This window comes from Episyrphus balteatus, chromosome 3 (genome assembly GCF_945859705.1).
Source record: "Episyrphus balteatus chromosome 3, idEpiBalt1.1, whole genome shotgun sequence".
NCBI classification, from domain to species: domain Eukaryota; kingdom Metazoa; phylum Arthropoda; class Insecta; order Diptera; family Syrphidae; genus Episyrphus; species Episyrphus balteatus.
The window spans coordinates 27059764-27084385 of NC_079136.1; the positions used below are offsets into that span (position 1 = coordinate 27059764).

At 30.9% G+C, this 24622-nt stretch overlaps 1 protein-coding gene across 8 annotated transcripts in view; it reads right to left on the bottom strand.

The window, feature by feature from the left end:
• The window catches only part of LOC129916746 (uncharacterized), a 137217-nt gene extending 113689 nt beyond the window's left edge, over window positions 1-23528 (bottom strand). For 4 of the 8 annotated variants that reach the window (XR_008772537.1, XR_008772535.1, XR_008772536.1 and 1 more), the window contains exons 1-2: window positions 22772-23528; window positions 17267-17855 (exon numbers count right to left, since the gene is read on the bottom strand). Coding sequence is in view for 5 of the 8 variants with exons in the window: in XM_055996867.1 (XP_055852842.1) it covers window positions 17267-17366 (100 nt within the window). In the remaining 3 variants the exon portion in view is untranslated. Of the gene's footprint in view, window positions 1-17266; window positions 19915-22771 lie in introns of those variants that run through there. The other 4 variants (XM_055996872.1, XM_055996873.1, XM_055996870.1 and 1 more) reach the window with 4 other exon arrangements.
• Between the last annotated feature and the right edge of the window lie 1094 nt (window positions 23529-24622).

Below are 24622 nucleotides of genomic sequence, written 5' to 3' on the forward strand. Positions count from 1 at the left end.
CACTTTAAAATGGCTTAAAAAATCGAATTATTACCTGACAAAAGTATCTAAGAAAATTGTGTAAAAATTTCAAGCCGATTACTCCAGCCGTTTCGGAGAAATTTTGCTCACCGCCAGGCACCTTTTTTTTAAGGTCGTCTAGAAAATCTACTACAAAAATAACGGAACCCAATATTTTTTTTAAATACATAGCGAATTATTTTAATACCTACTAGGCCAGTCATTATATACATTTGGAAATGCAAAATGAGCGAGGAAGCTAAATTTTGGATATGTTGTAGAGGATGCTTAAAAAAGCTTAACTTGAAGTTTTCGACCAAGATTTCCTATGAGCTTTTTCCGCCATTTTGAAAAAAAGGATAAAATTGGTTTTTTGACAATAACTCGGCTATCTGACGAGATGCGAAAATTTTACAAGGAGCTTTTTTGTAGCTTTTAACGAGTTCTACAATTCATGCATACACATTTTTTGTCTATCATGAACCGTTTTCGAGATATCGATTAAAAAAGTCAAAAATTTAGGACATGCCATTTGTTTTTTGACATTATCTATTTTTTGGTGGTGAATATCGAAAAAATTATTAACATAAAATTTGTAGACCTTATTCAGACCTACAATTTCGTGCTTTTATTTTTTTTTTTGGACAAAAATTACGAACTCCAGCGGGAATTTATTAAATGAATTTTTTTTTTTTTACTCAAGAAAACGAAGGGTGGACGTTTTTTCATTTTTTTTGTCGCTTTGATGGTCCCGGTTGAAGATCTTTGTCGTCCGTACACTCCTCAACTTGTGAAATAGGTTGAATCATTGGAAATGATGCTGATATGTACGAAGCATAGTCATCATCATCTCTGTCATCGTCGTCATCAAACGAAATGTCGACTCTGGTGACGTTATTGCATGATTGCCCACTACAATGCAGACAAATAACTGAGCAACTAATTCCTGCTTTCCTACACCCACAAGAAGCCCCACAATTCCCTTTGCATTTGCACGAAATAAGTTTTAAAAGTTCAGGAGGTGCGGGTTCGGCTGTGCTGGTAATTGGTTCAAGTCCGTGATTAGTTTGTCGCCAACCCCATTCCTGAGGATCTTTAAAAAACCCGAGCCAGGTTTGCACCTGCAGATATGTTCGGAATATGTGCTGGCGGACAGCGCTGCTCGTTGGTGGGAGTAGTGTTAGGTGATTCGTTTTATTTATATGCATTGATTTTGCGAAACGATGGAATCGCAAAATATTTATTGATTTTTCTTGCTTATCACCGCCATATAGGGCAATTAGGAATTGCTCTCCTGCGCAAGTTAAGGCATCCGGATCGACCTTTTTTTGTTTGAATAGTTCTATCGATGACCTTAGTTCCGGATGCTTCTCGAGAGTGTTAATAAATTTAAGTTTTCCCATGTTGTAAAACGACGATGTCGTATCGCAACCGCTAAAAGCGTGAATAAAAAGAATATTCTCAAGAACTGACTTACCGTGCTTGAAACTGCTCTGGGAGTACAGCTTTGATGGCGTATTTCCTTTTGCTGGTTTGCGGAAAAATATATTTTTTTTATCCTGTGCAAGTCCAGTAAGTAAAACCAGAAGATCGATATCTTCGCCAACTATTTCCACTGAGTCATGATTTGACGCTTTTTCAATTGCCGTGGTCACAATGATTGTATCTGCGTCTTCAAAAGCTTGCTCTACTTTTATTCCGGTATTCGTAAAATAACGGGAAAGCATTTGTATCAATTTGTTTTTGTTTTGATCCCTTGCAAGAAACTTCTCCTGGCTAACTTTTGGAGTAGTTGATTCATCAAATATGAACTCTGGCGATTGGTTTTTTCTAGAACGTCGCATTCTTTCCGAAGTTTTGGTTCCGGAGAGTCTCATATCAGTCGGATAACCGTCAAATATAATCGTTACATTTTCTCCGAAGTTCTGTTGTACATATCTGACGTATTTTTTGCATATGAGGTCAAATGTTTCGATTCGACCCCAAACGACTTTATGGAGAAGGAATCCACCGTCGATTATGTGGTGATGTCTATCACCAAGTTGTACTATTTCTGTCAAAGGTTCGAAAGCATTGTATAGTATTGACTTTGTTCCTTTCCTCATTCCTTCTTCGGTGAACAACGATAACGGGAACGGAGCAAGCTCGTATGCCAGAAAATGTTTAAGGTCAGTCTCGGAATTTTTCGCGATGCACATTCTTTGAAAAAGTAATAGTGGATTGATCGGAACTGGAGATTCGTCGATTTGAATGCTTGTAGTTACTGCCGATATAGGAATCACTTTATCCTTCCTCTTAAATGATAACGACGCGTAATCTACTCCTATAATTTTAGTTATCATGTCACAACCAACTTCATATGCAAGATGGCAATTAATGTCTTTGTTTGCAATAACCCCTGTCCCAATTGACATCAATTCTTTTTTTTGAGGAAAAGGGTTGTGACCTGCCAGCCACATGTCCAGTTTCTCAGTGTCAGAATTGTCTCGAGAAATCCGCGAAGGTCTCATGTCTATGTGCTGTTCAACTGTGGAACAAGATACTCCGGAAAAGTTTTCAATTTGCTCACAAATGTTTTGAAGCTGAACCATGCCCAAAGTCCAAGATGCTATTGTGCTGTCCGTATTCTTAAAATCACTTTATTTTATTTTTAAAATCACTCTTTTTTATTTATCATCACTTTTTTTATTCTAAATCACTTTTTTTAATTCTCAAAATCACTTTATTTTATTCTTAAAATCACTTTTTTTTTATTCTAAAAATCACTTTTTTTATTCTTAAAATCACAGTCCATATATTTTTCTGAAAATTTCGCTCCTTAAGTGTAACACAGCACTATTTTTTTCGTAAGTTCAACTTTCTTACAAAACTCACTTTCTCAATATTTTGCATTAAAAAATGCAGTTGTCACAATATTTGTATATTTATTTTTAAAAACTTTTTATAAAATTACTCTTTTTTTTCAACTGTACACTTCTTTCCACTATCGGCCACAAACTATTATTGATGAAGACATTGATTTTTCAAAACAAAAAAACCTAAGTTTTCTTATAAAAATAGCTTAAAATTTAGCTTCAACTCCATTCAGAAAACCACAGGTATAAGTACATACTTTATATATTTAAATTTTTATTGCGGGGAGGTACGATTACATGCTAATCTGACCTGCACAATTTTTATGATATTCCCAAAAAATGGTGATAAGAAAGGGTTGAGTAATTTCAAAAATTAAAAACGCATGAATGAAACAATAAGACAATCATTAAGTAGCATGGGATTTTCCCACAGCTAATTGATACCTGCTTCTAAAACAATGCTCCTTAATAGAGCAATAAAATTCTGTATATCTTTCTAATCACCCACCCCTAATAAAGAGGCATCTTCTTCACATACCTAAATGCTCATACATACAAATCTTGGATATGTAAAGTTATGATTTTTTTCAAAAAAGTTTAATGAGTTGCGGTTTGCAATTTTGATAAATAAAATAATATAGAGATTGAAGCAAATTGCAAACACAAAGAGCCGGTATACTGTATTTACAAAATTTGGGTTAATAAAACTGGGGTTAAAAAAACCATTACCATTTTCTTCTCATTATGTATTTACTAAATAAATACATACATTTATGTATGTATGTATGTGTTACTGATATAATAATATAAACATTTAAAAAAAAAATGAATAATTTTTTTTTTACAACCGAACGAGCGGTTTGCTTGGCGACTTTGCGGCCAGCTGGAGGTCGTAATTTTTGTCCAAAAAAAAAAATAAAAGTACGAAATTGTAGGTCTGAATAAGGTCTACAAATTTTATGTTAATAATTTTTTCGATATTCATCACCAAAAAATAGATAATGTCAAAAAACAAATGGCATGTCCTAAATTTTTGACTTTTTTAATCGATATCTCGAAAACGGTTTATGATAGACAAAAAATGTGTATGCATGAATTGTAGAACTCGTTAAAAGCTACAAAAAAGCTCCTTGTAAAATTTTCGCATCTCGTCAGATAGCCGAGTTATTGTCAAAAAACCAATTTTATCCTTTTTTTCAAAATGGCGGAAAAAGCTCATAGGAAATCTTGGTCGAAAACTTCAAGTTAAGCTTTTTTAAGCATCCTCTACAACATATCCAAAATTTAGCTTCCTCGCTCATTTTGCATTTCTAAGCCGTTTTTTCCGACATAATGACTGGCCTATACATTAAATTTGCTATATGGATATGACGTATTCTTTATGTTTATATAATTAAATGCCTCTTCACAAAAAATCCACAAAAAAGAAGGTTTTTTTTGCACTTACAACTAGATATAACCCCTTAAAAGTTACATACTTAGTTTACAACATACTTAGTTTGCAATTTCGGAACGTCAGCTAAGTTTGGAAAAATGCTTGAAAATATTTACAGTAGAAATCTTTTAGAGGGTTTGAAATGGAACAGACATTTTAGCGTGTTTAAAAACTTCAGGAAAAAAAAAACTACAATTTTGGTGAACTACGTAAATGACGTGCTTAGTCCGAATCTGAAGTCAGTTTTTCCCAAACACCCTCAAAATTTGAATGGTTTTTGGAATTTACTCAAAATTTTTGAACAAAACTGACTTCAGATTCGGATTTAGAACGTCAAAATCCATAAAGAAAGGTAGGTCTGGTCAAAAGTACTGGCACTTTTTTCGAGGGCAAGAAAAATGAACAGTGTTTAAAAATTTAAATCTTAGCAACCAAAAAAGTAGGTATCAGAATTTTTCAAACGTAGTTACAAAGATTAACATTTTTTGTAAAAATTAAAACAATAACTAGTTTTTACCATTAGTATCAACAGAGAAATTAATTTTTCATTCCTTTGATTGTTAAAATTTCTTCCTCGAGTAAGAAAATCATAGCTTCCACTGTTTAAGACTCATTTAAATAAATAAAAGCAAATTTGATTCAGCATAAATAGGACACCAAAACTGTTCATCAAAAAAAAAAAAAATTTTAAAATATGGAAAAAATACTAACTATGATTTTCAATCCAAAAAATTTACATTCAAATTGGTGTAGAAAAAGACCAAATACTCCTCCATTGAAAACTGCAAAAACATTTCAAATTGACAGTAGAATTACTTATTAAATAAAATGCACGACTGGGGTCGCACGAACTTGCTCTTACAGTTAAAGTTGCTTAAATTTTTAAGAATTTTTATATAAAAATTTGGAAAAAAAATAAAATTCGTTAAAATATAAAATTAAAAAATAAAATTGGTATGCCATTTTGTAGAAATCACTAATCAACATCTAAAAACAAAATTTCAAAAAAATTAAATGTCCCGTTTTCGAAAATTTGATTTTTCAAAAAAAAAATTTCAAAATTTTTTTAAAAATCCAAAAATTATTTTTTTCAAAATTTTATTTTAGGCTTATATTTAAATTATATAAATGCTTCTTCACAAAAAGTTTCGTTGAAATCGAATAAGCAGTTTTGGAGATAATCGGATTTGAAAAAAACGGTTCTATGGCAGGTACCGTTAATAATGATTTTCAAAAAAAATTTTTTTCATTAGAAGATAGAACTTAACTTTAAACTAACATTTGAATTTTTTCAACAAAATCGTTAGAGCCGTTTTTGAGATATTTCAATTTTACTAAAATCGGTATATGACAAGTACCGTTATTTTTGGTCAAAAAAAATTAATTCCAAAAACCCCTCTGGAGAGTCGCCAAATAACGCTGCATACCAGGTTTGACATCAATCGGTCCATCCGTTTAGGCTGTAGCTCCTTATACAGACAGACAGACAGACAGACTGACAGACTGACAGACTGACAGACTGACAGACTGACAGACTGACAGACTGACAGACTGACAGACTGACAGACTGACAGACTGACAGACTGACAGACTGACAGACTGACAGACTGACAGACTGACAGACTGACAGACTGACAGACTGACAGACTGACAGACTGACAGACTGACAGACTGACAGACTGACAGACTGACATACTGACAGACTGACAGACTGACAGACTGACAGACTGACAGACTGACAGACTGACAGACTGACAGACTGACAGACTGACAGACTGACAGACTGACAGACTGACAGACTGACAGACTGACAGACTGACAGACTGACAGACTGACAGACTGACAGACTGACAGACTGACAGACTGACAGACTGACAGACTGACAGACTGACAGACTGACAGACTGACAGACTGACAGACTGACAGACTGACAGACTGACAGACTGACAGACAGACAGACAGACAGACGGACTTCCGGGACCCACTTTTTTGGCATTGTCTACCATCGTAATGTCATGGAAAAATGTTATCTCAACTTTTTTTTTTTTTACGAATGCATAACTTGATATATAGTACCTATATCGCAAGTAAAAATTGGTGAAGTCTGAAAACATTAAAAAAAGGGTTTTTTTTGACAATAACTTGAAATTTTGAGGGTCTATGAAAAATGTCAAGTGTCATAATATTATGTACTCATTCATACCTACAACAACAACCTCTGATAGGTCACTTCAAAAGTAATTAACATGTTTTTGAAGTGAAAACTTCTTTAGTATAGTAGTGATTTGAAACGAAAACGCGACACGACTTCAACTTGTTATAACTTTTTGAAGTGAAAACTTCTTTAGTATCGTAGTGATTTGAAACAAAATGAAACGAAAACGCGACACGACTTCAACTTGTTATACCTTTTTTGTTTTAATAGATAGATGAATGAAATTTGTACTGTAGATAGGTAATTAAATAATATATTATTGTACAAAATTTCAATTAATTTCATATTCAAAGTTCGGAGATAACGGTAAAAAGATGTTCTTTTCCAACACAGGTTATATCTTTTGATCTAGTACACATACAAATTTGATTTAACTTTAATACGCATGCTGCTAACATAACCTTTTATTTGATATATCACACATAACGTTACGTGCTCTACAAGTTACACAATCTTAAATTGAAAAAAAATTAAAAATACCTCAAAACACATGTGGAGATCTATTGGCGATGATGAGCTATCAGTGTAGGAAGTACCGTAATCTCAGTCTGGAAATTCGACATGGTTGACTTTAAAAAATTCTAACTTCTCTTGTAGACATCTTTGAAATAAGATTTATACATCATTATACAAGGTGAAACAATAAGCTTTCACATGGTATAACATTTTGTATAGGTTGTCAAACAAAAAAATTGATCTAAAGCATGAGAACATAAAAATAAATGTTTATTTTTTTGCTTTTTGGATGAAATTTCATCGAGTTTAAAAAATTCTAGCTCATTTTGTAGATGTCGCATACATCTGATCGATATATATATTTTGAGCTTAGGCAATAAGCTTACAGGTGGTGTAAAAATTTGTATAGGTTGTTAGGGAAAAAATGGATTAAATAGCGTGAGAAGATAAAAATACGTGTTTTTTTTTGCTTTTTTTGATGGAAATTGATCGAGTTCAAAAAATTCTAGCTCTTTTTGTAGATGTCTCATAGACCTGATCGATATATGTATTTTGAGCTTAGACAATAAGCAGATGATATAAAATTTATATAGGTTGTCATATAAAAAACATGGATTTGAAGGTGATAGAATAAAAATAGGTAGATTTTTTCTATTTTTTTTTTTTTTTGCAAGAAAAATGATTTTTTAAGGTTTCACTTCTACCACGTGTGAATTGCACACATGATTTTTTTTTTTGTTTTAGTAGATAGATGAATGAAATTTGTACCGTAGATAGGTAATTAAATAAACTATAATTGTAGAAAATTTCAATTAATTTCATATTCAAAATTCTGAGGTACAAAGATGTTCTTTTTCTACACACGTTATATCTTTTGATCTAGTGCACATACAAATTTGATTTAACTTTAATACGCATGCTGATAACATAACCTTTTATTTGATATATCACCCATAACGGTACGTGTTCTATTAGTTCACAATCTTAAATTGAAAAAATTGAAAAATACCTCAAAACACCTATGGAGATTGTGGCCGATGACCAGCATAGTTGGAATTTTCGACATAGTTGGCTTTAAAAAATTCTTACTTTTTTTGTAGCTTAATCTAACGGCATGGTAGAAATATGATTGATACGTCACATAAAAGGTAAAATAATAATGATATAAAATTTATTATAGGTTGTCATTTAAAATAAAATGCACGACTGGGGTCGCACGTACTTGCTCTTGCAGTCGAAAGCACTTTTATGTTAGTTTACTTGTAAATTTTAAGAGCTGGCTCTATATAAACTAATAAAATTGATGTTGGGGAAGAGCCGACATTTAGGGCAAAATTTTGTAAAATGAAAAAAAAAATTTTTTATTTAACTTTTTTTGAAAAAAAATAAAAATGCAGTTTTATTGCAATGGCTTCAAATATTACGTCTGCAAGGTTTAATCAAAAACATTAGAGCCATTTTTGAGATATTTGGTTTAAATGAAAAATTTGTATGGGAGGTACACTTTCTAAGGGAGATATAAAAAAACAAAAAAAAACAACTTTCAGAATTCCATAAAAATCATCTGTACCAAATTTGAAGAAAATCCGTTAACCCGTTTAGGCTGTGGAAATGTGTACAGATGGATGCACAACCGCACGGACGGAATTGCGAGACCCACTTTTTCGGAGTTCTTCATCATCGTAATGTTGGTTTTGATTAAAACCTCAATTTTTTTTCGACACGAAACCAATACTTGCCTTGCAAGTAAAATGGATTTAATGGCGTTAGAAGAGAAAAGAGACAAAATTCTAGCTCTTTTTGTATATGTTGTATAGACATGGTCGATATAAACATTTTGAGCTGAAACAATAAGCTTTCAGATGGTATAAAATTTATTGTAGGTTGTCATATAAAAAAAAATGATGAATGATGATAAAAAAAAGTTATATTTTTTCGATTTTTTTTTTTGCAAGAAAAATGATTGTTAAGGTTTCACTTCAACCACGTGTGAATAGCACCCATGATTTTTTTTTATTTTGTAACACAGTGTTATTTGGGAAACGAGAATGAGTTGGAACTTATTTCAACCATTTTCAAAATTAATTGAGAACTGATTAACTTGTTATTCAGAACGCATTATGAAGATAAACCAATTTTTTAATTAAGTATTTTTCGCTTTTCTCATATAGGTAAGTCCAAAAAATACTTAATTAAAATGTGTATAAACCGCGAATATGAAAGTTTAAAATTAAAAATAAACAAAATTTATTTTAATTTATGTTATCTTGAAGAACAAGAGGATTTCGTTCTCTCTGTCAATTGTACTTACATGTCCCAACCATCCGAAGCAATTGTTCACATTTTTCTACCTAGAATTTAGTTTTCAGTTTCGAGTGAATAACTAGCCTATACTCGAGCGATACAAATTTTAAGTAACAAAGCTGCAAAGAAACATCGCCTTTTCAGTACCCAGTAAAAAGTAGAACATAAGGTACCCGAATCAACGAAATAATGATGTTTAGATATTTTGACGTATTGTAAATTAAATTAGCTTGGGCAAAATGAATGCAAGTCGATATAACAGCTTAATCTCACGACTTAATTATGCAAACTAATTCCTCTCTTAAAAATATGGTCAGATGAAAACTTGAATATATTTTCAGGATCGTAAAAATAAATCTCATAAAATAGTAAAGTATATCTAATCTGCAGATGTTTCTAATAAAAATATATACTGGATTGCACACCTCACATGAACATTCTGTGATGGCAGCCCGAGGCAAGTTTATTATTAGTTTCTCTACCCTCTCCTACCCTGCACTCATTTTCTGCCTAGGTTTCATCAAATGATAAAAGATTTATTACACCACGTAGTAACTTAATTGAAACATTTTATTTTATTTTTATTTTCCTTTTCGAACATAAACAAAAAATTAATCAAAATTTAGCTCAATCTTGATCATGACCTTAAATGGTGGTCATGGCTGTAAACTTCTAAATAATATTGTTCTATGAAACATAAAGAATGTGGCGTCCACTTAAGAGATTTTCTCCAAAATAAAACATCAACGACAACGCAAAAAACAACAAGAACAGCAATATAACTTGACAAAACATAACATCATAATAAATAATAATAAATAATTGTTGACCTCGATACAGTGATTTAAATTAAATTTGATTTTATTAAACTTTGAGGCTGCTTGATGTGATTGCCTGCTTGCTTTGTCTAAGATCGAAAAGAATTTCATTCGCAGAAGTAGACAAAAATAGGAACCTTCATATAATACTTGTCCAAGTAGGTTAAAAGGGGTGCAACCAAAACTTAAAACGTGCGTTCGTCATTGTTTCTCAAGTTTTTTGTTTTGCTATATTTGACTGCGTGAACTATAATTTTTTCTGAAGGAGAATACATACTTTCTTCCATGGAAGTTCACATAGTTTGTTGGCATTTTATTCGCAATTACGTGACAATTGTTTTTATTTTTACTTTTATTTAGATATAGATATAGTTTGCTGCAAAATTGAGCGTTTATTTCTGTTAATTAATATTCCATTAAGTAGGTAGGTATACGTTTCGCAGAAAAAAGCGCCGCACCGGAAGTTAATGGATATAACTGGTTGAGGCGGAAAAAATTAATTTGCTTTTAACTTTGAATTGTTTTTCTTTTTATTATTATTTAGGTTTGAAATGACTTTGATAATAGTTAACTATTGTTAATAGTTTTAAACGAAAGTCCAAAACAGGTTCAATGCTTAGCGATTTGTGGTTAGTTTATTTCTTTGTGAGCCAAAATTAGAAGACTTCTTTTATATTTTGGTAATCTTGAAAACATGCATGGCCAATTTTAAGTGTTTTCCAAGAAATTTCAATTGAGGTATATACGTGCAGGAAGTGTAGTTATATTCGGTGGCCAAATTTTTGCTTCGAATGGTACCTTTTGTGAAATCGTGGAATAAAAAAAAACTCCAATTTTTTTTTGCGGGCCACCTTAACCAAGATCAATATACACCTCATGCAATTCCATTTTCCAAATCTATAAAACTGTAGGTGTTCAAAAAAGAACGTTTCCATTTACTTCTTGAAAATGTTGTCTCCAAAAAAAATCTGTTAGTGTACTTATCTGCTTGCATCAGTTGACTTGAAGGGCAGAACAACCTTGCTCTTATGGTAAAAATTGCTTAGAATGTTAAAGTAAAGCATTCATAAAAAGCATCGGAAAATAGGGCCTAACCGCGCAGAGACATTGCAGTTTTTATTTCGTGAATATATAGCCTTAGCTCGCTGTTTTATTAGGGTGCGCCACCTCTCATGGGGTCTTTTCTTACTTTTTTACTTTTTAAAAAAGAATTCTCTATGACCAAATATATTCGAGCAATTAATTAATAAACCAAAGTAGAGATATTCACATTTCATATTCCATATGAAAAATGAAATACCAAAACCTAGCACTACCATATGAAAACTTTTTGTTTATGGGACTTTTTGATAAAAATTTGTTATAAACAATTGTCGTAAAGCGTCTACTATCAAATTCAATCATAAAAAAATTTGTTGCGTCCTTACTTTAGCAACCAGACCCCCTTAACTGAGGCAACTAAAATCAGATTTTTTTTTTTTTAATTTTGTTTTTTTTTTTTTCTTTATTAATGCTTATTTCCTATAAATTTTGCCATAATCTATCGTAACTCGACGACTTTCAACAAATTATGCCAAAAAATAATTTGTCGCACCCTTATTTTGGAAGAAACACCCAAAATGGTGAATTACCAAAAGTTAGCACTACCATATGAAAACTTTTTGTTTATTGGACTTTTTGATGAAAATTTGTTATAAACAATTGTCGTAAAACGTCTACTATCAAATTCAATCATAAAAAAATTTGTCGCGTCCTTACTTTAGCAACCAGACCCCCTTAACTGAGGCAACTAAAATCAGATTTTTTTTTTTTTATTTTGATTTTTTTTTCTTTATTAATGCTTATTTCCTATAAATTTTGCCATAATCTATCGTAACTCGACGACTTTCAACAAATTATGCCAAAAAATAATTTGTCGCACCCTTATTTTGGAAGAAACACCCAAAATGGTGAATTACCAAAAGTTAGCACTACCATATGAAAACTTTTTGTTTATTGGACTTTTTGATGAAAATTTGTTATAAACAATTGTCGTAAAACGTCTACTATCAAATTCAGCCATAAAAAAATTTGTCGCGTCCTTACTTTAGCAACCAGACCCCCTTAACTGAGACAACTAAAATCAGATTTTTTTTTAATGTTTTATTTTTTTTTCTTCTTTATTAATGCTTATTTCCTATAAATTTTGCCATAATCTATCTTAACTCGACGACTTTCAGAAATTTTTTAGTTACGATAGATTATGGCAAAATTTATAGGAAATAAGCATTAATAAAGATAAAAAATAAAATATTAAAAAAAAAAATTCTTTTTTTAGTTGCCTCAGTTCATCCACTTATGCGGAAAAGAAACGGACTCAGCCAAAAGACAAAGCTTCTCCTGTACAAGCAGCTCATAAGGCCTATCATCACCTACTGTTTTCCTATCTGGTTCACGGTGACAAAATCCCACCTAAACAAGTTAGCAATCCTGGAGAGGAAGATCTTAAGGATCTGTACAGCCATGCACTACGACAGGATACGCAGGAAACACGTCAGCAACAAGAAACTGTATGAAGAATCCCAAATTATAAAACTCGACAAGTATCTTATCCAATCAAGCAGAAGATGCCTACAGAACCTGAGCAACCATCCAAACCCAATAATAGGAAGAGTCATAAACCAGCCAAGACAGCCTAACCAGCGGTACCTAGAAGCTAAGGAACTTTTTGATGAGGATTTGATATCAACCAACGACGAAGAGAACATCCCCTTCTACGCTGATCCTGGATCAGCTCACTATCGTGGCTGAAAGCCTCACCCCCTCCCTAATCCAACCTTCACAATGACAACCGGACTTGAACAACCTGAGTTAAGAAGCTGCCAGCAGAATTAATATTTAAAACAAACACAATTACAATTAACTGTAAATTTAGCTTATAAAAAACAAAAACAATGTAAAAACGTTAGGCCCCTTTTGTGCCAACATAATACTAATATAATCAATGTAAATTTTTAGCTTTAAGCAAATTGTATATATATAATAACTGTTCAATAAAAATATCGTTAAATCGTTAAAAAAAACGACAAATTCACGACAAATTCACGACAATTAACTGCATCATTAGATTTTCGAAATTCGAAAATGGTAATGCTAACTTGACGGACATCGTACCTACCTATATCGCACGTAAAAATGATAAAAGAAATGTCAAGGTATTTTAATACAGAGTTATTTTCAATTGGATTTGTTGTAATATGTTTAGTTGCTCTATAAATTTGGGCTCGGTTTTTCATAAAATCTATAATCTTGGTTCAAAAAAATTATGAGGATTGAGTGAGATCCTGTATAGCAAAAACTAACAAACGTTTTATTTCAAATTCTTATTCAGATAATTTGAAAAACGAAAGAATTTATGCTATTTATGAACTTATGATTGTTTTCGTTCTGTTAAAATTGTTGATGCCCCTTCTTCAGTTTTAAATGTTTATCATAATACTCTTCTCCTTGTCTTACACTTGATTCATCAAAAAATTGATTTTCCAGGTCACATATATTTATAGCAAAAAGGAAGGGATCTGTGAATGATTCATTTTTGTTAGGTATAATTTATCCTCTTTTAGACTTGGTCCAAACTAAGTATTTCTTCTTCAAAGAGTACAATAAGTTTTGAAACGTTGGACTATAACTTTTAAAATTGTTTTTATGGTCACAATCTTTAATCGTCATAAACACAAAGTTTTTTAAATTTTCAAATTCACCTTCATATGACATAGGTATAGTTAAAAAATTATGTGTATGGCGTATGAGTGTTTTTGCTTTAAGAAATTTTCGTTTTTACAGTTTCGAACAGCACACATTCTTTTTGAATTGGTTATAGTTAACAATGAAAGTAACTAAAAACTTAATCAATGCATAATAATTTAGATAGTACCTACAGCAAACTTCATGTAAATAAAAAAAAACATAAAGTAGCTGCCTAAGAATTTTTTCAACTTATGAAGTTGGAGAAAATTCTCAACTTGGGTAACGGCAATAAAGATAAACGAACAATAAACCTTCATTTTTTATTTTTTGATATATCAAAGGTTTTTTGAAATCATATTATATTTTAAGATTTTAACATTTTTTTCTGTATTAAAACCAACACTTTATTTTGTCAATCTATGTTTCAACTTCCCATTTTAACCTTAAACGGGCTTATAAACTCAAAGATCTATGTTTTCCCTTCCTAAACTTAGAGTATTCAAGCTCATTGAATAAAAGATACTAAAACATTGTCTATTTGAAATTGATAAATTAACAAACTTGTTCACTTTATCAAAATCAAAAAATAAATGTAAATTTAGTTATCTTATAATTTAGCAATTTATATTATATCCAATTACATTTTAAATGAAGTAGGTATAAAGCCCTGAAGCCTGAAAAAAAGAATGTATCCAACATATGTAGGTACATCCAACCAAAAAGGAATTAAAACACAAAATTCCGATGAATAAAACAAAAAATTAAAAAAAAAAAAAAAACTTGTTAGGAAGCTAGATAGAAGAGTCACAACTCACAACAACGACGAAATTTATAAAACGAAAAGCACAACCATTTTTGTTTTTATCCATTCCTCAATTGTTTCTCGCATGCTTCATCAAATCACCACCGCAATCCCGTCAGCTCCCACACATCTTCCTCAAGAAGAGTTTCATCTAAATAAAATACAAAAAAAAAACGAAGATAGAAGAGCAAAAAAAAAAAACCTAAAACACTACTAACCAATAACCAAATATGCAAACAGAAAAAAAATTAAAAAAAGAATGAAAGAAAAAAAAAATAATTAAAAAAAAAGAACTACAACAACGCACTAATAAAAACAACAAAAAATCAAAAACATTTTTAAGCCGGCTGTTGTAGTTGTAGTTCATCTTCATCGTTCATTTGAAATTCAAGCTCTGTTTTGGTGGTTGGATAAAAAGAGAGAGAAAAAAAGATATTTTCTAGTTTATTTTGCGACATGCGCAAAAACAGTCAGTGTTGCCAATTTGGTAAATAAAATGGATAATAAATCGGAAATATGGTTATATCGCAGGAAATAAATAAAATAAGTCGTTAAAATAAAAACAATTTTGTTACCGTTCAAATTAACCGCAAATAAACGGTATCTGCTCTTTAAACAAAATATTGCTGCCAATAAAAATTAGTAAGTTACTATTCCTATTTATATTTGATCAAACAAATCCGTGAAATTGTTATTTTTTAATTGTATAAATTGGTATATGTACATAAAAAGAATGCAATGACTTACCTTTCTCAAATATAAAGACTCAAATAATATCAATTTCTCAAGGTGGACAAACGATTGCCGTTTGAATTTAAAATAAAAAATAATTTTCAGTACATGTACACTGTGGTGTATACGTAACTTTTGTTGGGAAAACAATTTTTTTTTTAAAATATCTCCTAGACGAAGTGGAAAACGATAATATTTGGTTTGAATGTACATAATGTATATAGAACTGGAGGTGGAGAGTGGACACACAATTGTAGTTGAATTTATACGTCTATCTCAAAATCTGGACGTTTTAGACGATTTTTCAATTTTCAGACTTCCTATGAAAAAGAATTTGCTTTAAAATTTTTTTGAAGAATGGGGAAACGAAAATTTTGAGTGGACAAAAGCGTGTACAAACAATTTAGACAAGTTTGGTTCAAAAATTTTGATGTCGCAGTTTTGGCTTCACGGAGCTTAGATATTTGGCAATTCAAGGAGCATTATAACTTTTTTCCTCAAGTTTCCTTTAATCTTTTAAGCATTGCAGTAGAATTTGTAATTTAGAATTTGTATTCTTTTAGGGTCATGAAACGAACCTTGTATAAAAAAAAGATTTTACGTATCATGTTTATATGTAGTTTTCATATATTATACCAATTTGGACACGATTTTCAAGTTTAAGGCCACAGTGAATACAATATGGAGTAGAAGAAAAGTAGAAAGGAACCAGGATACCCTTATTCATACATACTTAATATTTATATCATATATAACCTAATTTTAACATATTGGCCTAATTAGAAGAGTGTACATGGAACTTTTCAAAATTTATTCAGTTTCAGAACTTGTCTAATATCTTGCATATAGAGTACGTATAAAGTGACAATTTTCTTCTACTGACAGTTTCATCTTTACGTGTGATACTTTCACTTATAATTTTATGAATTATTCAGATATTAATACAATTCAACTGGAGTAGTGAATTTTTTTATAATTTACCTCAAGCATATTTTATTTAGTGCCGATTTTTCAATCTTCTAATAAACAGTCAGTTAACTGTTCGACGAAGTTCAAAAATATTCAAAATTAAACGTAATTTTTATTCATAAGTGTTTTTCTTTTTCTGAGAATAATTTTTATTCGTCTCTGAAAGAAGCATATAGTTTTATTCCTCTATTAAATGTTTTATTAGTGGAATAAGCTACATATACACATGTATATCTGACTTCAAAAATTAATTTTTACTCTATCTGGGGAATAACTACCTACTAACTGACTGTTTAGCTGGCTATTGAAAAATTGGCGCATAGTTTGACTAACAAATATGTAATAGCGTTTGGATGTGGTATTTTAAAACATCTTATTGTTGTTAATTACACCTACCTAAGTTGATACTTTTAAGTAATGTACCTGAATGGAATATTACTGATTACCTTTCGAGACTTAAAAACAAAACAGTAAAAAAACTTTCTGAAATATTAGTTTTAGCACTAGCTGCGTTCCTTTGGGAACATTTTTATCTACTGCTAAGTACTTACATAAAACTACTTTGAACTACTTTTGCTATATTGAAAAATTAGTTCAAAGCAGCTTTAAGTACTAGGCAGTAGATAAATATTCCTAGTAGTGGTGCGAAAAATGAACGTTACAAACTTTTGAAAATATTGAAGTCAAAACTAGCAAAGAGACCACTTTTTGTATTCTTATAATTCAGATTTTTATTCAAATATGTAATTCAACCCACCTTTAACTTCTAAAAGGCCAACAACTACTTGAAAAAAAGAACTGATGTATTCTATGATCTTCCCCGTCTATGTTTTCTAAGATAGATAAGAGATACATCTATGTATCTATAACTTTTTTGGATTGAAAATTAGGTAATTTAATTTTTCAAATAATGTAGGTGTTATGTATTATTAGTATGAATTAAAAAACACTTACCTGTTATATTATTTGTAATTAATCCATGTTGTATTATTACTAAACTATAAGCAATTAGCAAAAACACTAATTCATTATAGGAAAACAAAAACATCGCCATAAAGTTTTGATAACTATCCTCCTTCTAAGCATTTGGTTGTTAGCACTCTTTACACAATTGCTTATAACTTAATTACTAAATAGATTGAATAAAAACTTGTTGTAATTTCTTTTTTCTTTTCTTTTTTATAATTCACATTCAAACGAACACAATTTATATTTTATGTGACACTTTTTTGTAAAAGCACAAATGACATGGACTACGGACGACACGGATAGCAAAGAAAAAAAAAAACATAAACACCAAATACGGGGGTTATAGGAATGCAACAATCTTTATTTTCTTTGAAGCAACACTGAGAATATTATATGATGAGGGAGGAAGTGTAGAAGAGGTACATTTGTAAAGTAGTAGATAGATTTTTTAAGTTTTTTTTTTTTTTCCTTTTTAATTTATTATGTACTTCTCTCTATTTTTACTGACATAACAGGCAGAATTTTTATTTATTTCTCTTTTACACTTTTTATACGTAATTTTTTTTTTCGTATCCTTTATAATAGAAGACATAAGAAATTGAACACTATTTTCAGGTGGATAGAGGAGCATAGAAGAGGAAAAATCAATTCAACTTTGTATAGGTACACCGGGTACCCCCATTCCCCACATTAAGCAGTTAAGACAAATAAGGGAACAAAAATACAAAAATGAAAAAAAAAAAGAAACTGCGCCGGAAGAACAAACCAAAGAAATGGATTCAAATAAACAAAATAGATCTAGATCGAGTGGAAGTGGAATGGGAGCCGCGCGCGTTTCAAAACCACGAAAGAGTAGCAACAACAACAACAACAAAAAGAAAGAACTTCAAAAACTAAAATCAAAAAGTTTATATCCAAATATACAGTACGAATCAATTGGTTAGACACTCAGTTAAAAACTTTTTTGAAAGTTTAACTGCATTTTTCTCAAACAAAAAAAATTTTTCGTCATGAATGTACCTATTATTTTGCAAAAATCCAACCTCTTTCTTGGTTTCTGAGTCATAATATTGGTGTCCTGAAACATAATTACTGAATCCAAATATATTATATTTCGTCTCGAATTTTATATCACTGCCATCTTTTAGATTTTCATTGTACATTCCCCACATTTTCTAATTTTTTTATACTCAAGGATATCTGAAAAAATATAATATAACTCAGATATGTAGGGATGAAACACCCTTTTCATAGATGTGAAATTAAACAAGGATATTGATATTTTGAGTCGAGATTGCGTGCACGAACGAGAAAATCATGCAAGCTTTTGCAAAGGAAATTCAAATTATAGAGTCTAAAAATTTTCGAAGTTCACCATCATAGAGATGACAATGAAAATTTTTGGCGATTCACATTTTAGAGAAATTTGTAATTCACATTATCGAGGGACTACTGTAATAGGGAAATTATTTTTAAAAGTTCTTTTCTATGATCGGAAATATAACTCATTTCATTGTACTTATATTTTGTTTATTGGTTAAATTTAATATACAATGTGATATACACATTCTTAAATGGGTATTTCCATTTGAAACAGTTATTTTTGTATCAGCTTAAATGATTGCAATTTGATTTTAAATGAAATGGGTTATGTACTCATAAACTTCTAAGAGCTCCGTACAATTATAAAGGTTATTATTGATAATTATTTTACTCAGATTTTAAATCTTATGCCGTAATTTCACAAATCGATTTATGTCGTGTGCCGAAGATGTTTTACGTAAATCGAACGTGATCCATAAAACGAGTAGGTACCTACTAAGAAATTTAATTTGTACTTGTTCGGGAATAATATGAAAATTGAGTCTCTAAAGATGTGTATTAGAAAAAAAAAAACTCTGCTAATATACAAGAGAATTCATTAACAACGAACAAGAGACAAACACATAAGCATAGAAATATAACAGGTAGTGTTCTTGAATCTAGCTTGGTGTAATGATTTGATGAACATACTTTTGTGAGTTGATGTATTAAAAGAACAATAGATATAACACCAAGTCAATAAAATTCCCTGAATTGGAATGATTTTCTTTAACAAATTATTGACTAAACAAAGATTCGAAACTCGAATAAAATTTGAGTCCCTAATTGGTACGAACCTGCTACAAATTTTTATCAAAGAAAGATCAAAAACTGGTAAGCATAATTTCTCTTAACTTCTGGGCTATTTTTTCATTACAAAAAGGTTCAACAAAATCTTTAAAAATTTTAAAAATAGTGCTTTCTTTATTTTGCCAAATTTTAAGTTTTGCGCATTTTTTTTAGGAAATCGAGTTCCATATTTTCGAATTCAAAGTTCGATAAATTAATACACACGCTGAAAAATAAAGCACCAACCGAGAGCTTTTTTCGGTGGGTAAAAAAAATGTGTTAAAAATAACGTAGTTTTGGTTAAAAACTACGTTGTTCTCATTCCTATAATCAACGAAGTCACCTCAGTTAAATTAAATTGTTTAAAATTACCATTTTAGAAGGTTATTTTAACCGACCAACTTGTTTATATTGGTCGAGAAACTCGGTTAAAATTTGAGGGTTTTTTACAATTTCACCAAGAAAGTGGGTCGATTAAACAATTTTAAATAACCGACTCGTGTAATTTTAACCCAGGTTAGTTTGCAGGTCCTATATTAGCAAACTCCTTCTGTTAATTTTACACGAGTTGTACGTTGTTTTTTACCGATCATTTTTCTGCGTGCAGGCATTTTGTTAAAGGCTCATTTCTATCATAATTTGTTGCATGTCATGAAATATAAACAAATTTATAAATTTTAGTCCTTAGTTTTGAAAAAGCGCATATACACCAAATAAAGCTAAATGGGCACCACAATCAATTTGACCCATTATAACATTCGTAGCCAATGCTACGGCCTAAGTTTGTTATCTATAGGTTCACTAGAGTAGTTAAATTTTGTACGATACTTGAGATCCAATTTTTACAATTTGGAGCGATCATATCAACAATTAAGTACGCATTTAAGAAGGGTAGAAATCACAAGTTGAATTTGTGTCATAATGTTCGAAGACTAACTTAATGAAATTGACATCACATAAAGATCAAGATCATTTACATGCAAATTAAAATGTCTGCAACAATGGAAAATTGGCTCACGCTTTCCATAATTCCTGGAATGTAGAATTTCAAAAACTAACCGTCTTTTGCTCACTAGGAGCATATATTATGACTAAAGAGAGTAACTTAGAGCACTCAATATTATTGCAAAGAATATACCGAATTTACAAAAAATTATATCATTATTCATTCATCTTAATTCAAGAGCCTTTATTCCAAGCATCAAATATCTACTTATATAATTTTGATCGGAGTTATGCTCTGAGCAAAGCTTAAGAAATTTTTCTAAACTTTTTCAATTCTTTTTGTAAGCATTTTTGTATCGGGTACTGTAAAATATTCAAACAAACGAGGAAAAATTGAACAGAAAGTGATGGTATGGGTCCTTAAAGCTTGATGGATTTCTTCTAAGAATCCCAAACGTAAATCTAGATTAGATACTAGATCATATTTTTTAACAATTGTTCACTTTTGGCCTGAAGCATCGAGCTGGGCTGTATGGTCTAAACAACATTAGTTATGGAGGATCATTTATATGACCCGTAACAATATCTCTAGCAAAAGAAATCAGAAAGTATTCCCTTCTGGCTTCGAGACTCATTAAATCAATGAAAGTACACCGATCTTTATAAGTATAGTCAAGTAATTTTAGGTTTTATTTGCGGAAAAATTCCTACTGGGCTCGATTTTGGTATAGACCCTCGTTACGGCGTTGTTATGAAGATGTGAAAAATCGACATTGATATCGCGTCTGCGTTAGAAGTTATAGAGGTCAAAAGGTCACGAAAATCAGTTTTTCGCATATATCTCGTGACCCGTTGCTCGGAAGTCAATAGGGGTCTATAGAAAATCTGTTCGAAATAAAATTATCTACAAATATTGCCTTATGCATTTTTCTGTAAATCCAACCATTTTCGGAATAGAGCTGTTTCAAGCGTAGGCATAATACATGATACGTAATAATAGGTTTGTTTTATTTAAGAGTGAATAATTCAGTATTTGAATACTGAAAAATACATGTGTAATCTCTTTTGCTTTCTATTAATACGTTTTTAAAAGTTTCACTTGTAATCGATATTCAAACTAATTTACTAACTAACTAACTAACCAAGTTACTTAGCTACTAACTAACTATTTAATAAAATCTTAGCAATTAATTTTGACCCTCAGGTCAAAATTACGTTTTGGTCTCAGGGTAAAAACATTTGAGGGTCAAAACACCCCAAATCAATCTTAGACTACTTCTAAGAGTCATATCGAAACTTTGAACAAATTTATGTAGTTTGAATGACTACGTTATAATATAGTCCAAAATCTGTTGGATTTACAGAAAAATGCATAAGGCAAAATTTGTAGATAATTTTATGACGAACAGATTTTCCATAGACCCCTATTGACCTCCGAGCAACGGATCACAAGATATATGCGAAAAACTGATTTTCATGACCTTTTGACCTCTATAACTTCTAACGCGGACGCGATATCAATGTCGATTTTTCACATCTTCATAACAACGCCGTAACGAAGGTCTATACCAAAATCGAGCCCAGTAGGAATTTTTCTGCAGATTGAGGTAAAAAATGCCTAAAATTACTGGGCTAGTAAGGAAAGGCAAACTCCATTTTAGCAGCCGAAGCGAATATCTCGTGAATCTTTTTTGGATTTTTTCAATTCGATTCGAAGCGTTTTTATAATACAGACACCAAACAACACTACAATAATCCACAACAGGACGAACGATACACGAACATAGATAGATTTAAAGGTGTATGGACACCTAATGACTTTTGTTTTTGTAAGAGTATTGTGTGATTTAGGTACCTACTCTGTCAAACGCTTTCGAAAAGTCAGTGTAGACCACATCTACTTGACTTTCATTTTTAAATGCATTCACACAGAAATTCGTTAATAACGTTAGATTTGTTGCAGTTGATTTCCCACTGACGAACCCATGCTGGAAAAGGCGATATAAAATCTTTAACGGCTTCATACATTCTCTTCTTGACAAACGATTCAAAAACTTTTGGAATTAATTGAAGCTAAGCAATGGGCCTATAGTTTGTTACAGATTGCTTAGACCCCGATTTAAAAATCGACCATTGTTGACGAAAACTAATAATTAAACTAAGTTATGACTATTTCTCAACTCTAATCTTCTTTTCTATTTGTGTCTAACCAAGTTAACCGCACTGTATAAGAACAGGAGTGATGAAACATTTTCGGTTGTTTGTTTTTTTTTGTGATTTTTTTTTTTTGCGAATTGTTTGTTGTTGTTTCTATACTTTTCTTTTGCCTCTTCTCTCGTTCCTGTATTAAAAAAAAAAACAATATGTTTTTTTTTTTTTAATTTGATATTTTACTCCTTTTATTCACCGAAGCCACTTTTGCTGATACGCACACTCAAAATTCCGTCGTATTTTTTAGTCGATTTCTTTTGATTGTTGTTTTTTTTCGCACACGGATTACGGACATTGCTATAATTTTTTTTTTCTACTTCTTTTTTTTGAATTTATTAAACAAGCATAGTCGTCATTCTCACTAAACTCATTTCATTTCTCATTCGAATTTACATTTGATAAACTTTATTAAATGCACATTTTTTTTCGAATTTAGCATTTTACAGAAATTTCATTCAAATTATGCCGAATATCGAAAGACATATAAGACGAAATTGATATTATCGACAAACTCGAAAAAAAAAAGAACTTGCACAATCCTTTATGCTCCCCATTTTGAAAAAAAAAAAAACACTTTTTTTTCTTGTTTCTTTTTTCTGCAAAAACACTGGTCAAACAAAAATAATATTATGTCATTTTTGTTGTTTTTTCCAGAGCTAACCACTTTGTAATTGTAATAATATCTTCTGTGATGTTTGCATGTTAAAATTATTTTTCTTTTAATTTCACTTCAATAGAGAACAATTAGAAATTAAAGAAAATGATGATGAAAAAAAAACCCAAGGAGAAACATAATTTTTGTTGTTTCTTTTTTCTTTTGCACAGAAATTAAAGCTTTTGAAGGGAATAGCTATAAGGATACGCGCGACCCTAACGCAAAGTACGCCATTGACAAACTGAAATTTGTTTTTGTTGAGACTTTTTGGATTTTGCTTTTGGATTATTATATGCGATGCGGCGCAACGCCACCGGGAGAATCGCACAACAAAAGGAAATAACACAAAAATGTGAAATACACATGAGCAGAGCATAAGAGCAAAGCAAAATAGCGATTAAACAAAGCTGCCACTTTAATGGGGTGGAAGGTATTCTTATGAAAAAAAAACGCATAAACCGCCAAATGTGAATTTCTTATTGGAATTTATCTTTTTAAGCGAAATAAAAGTATCTTGGTATCTATACGATAAATAATGAAATACAACTTCACTTTAATTTTTAAAGCAGGTAAGCATGGTAGGTTTATAAAGAACTATAAGACTATTTACTGCTTCAATTACTTCACGGCATTCATTCGTTAACGTTTGGCCGCTATCTGTTCCTATCTTTTTCTACTGATTAAATAGAGACGGCAATAGTCAAAACGTTAATGTATGATTGTAATCGTGCGTCGTGATTCGACCCCAGCACTCAATAATTTTCGCCATCACAAATAAATGAAAGTTCTAATTAACTAATATACTATTTTTGAACCACTTAAGTGGCATTTTGGTTAATTATTTAAACAATTTGAAAGCATGCTCAACTTGTGAAAATAAAACATTATTTAAAAAAAAAGTTCCACATACACCACAGTGACCCGCGAAGTTTCCATTTATTTATTCATGAGTTGGAGAATTAAATGTTTCCTCCAACGTGTTTGAAAGTCTTCTTGGTATATAGTGGAGTAACTAAAGCAAATTATTAGGGAACCCGGCCGAACAGCTCTGATTTTGATGATCTTTTGTTTTCAAACGTCGGTAATTAAAAATACTTTAAAGTCTATATGTTAAAAATTGCCGATGTTGCCGTGTTGGTTTCTTAAATTGAAATTCAATTTTTTTTAACACAACGGCAACATCTACAATATTAAAAAACACATTTTAAAAAAGCCAGAAGCTCATTCTGATCTACAAAATTTAAATCCACAAAACTTTATGAATAGTTTTTGAAAAAATGGTTCTTAAACTCAGAATTTTGAAAAAAAAATTTAAATGACTTTTTTTAAACTTTTTCGTTGAAAAAAAAAAATTAAAAATTACTCCAATTTCATTGTAT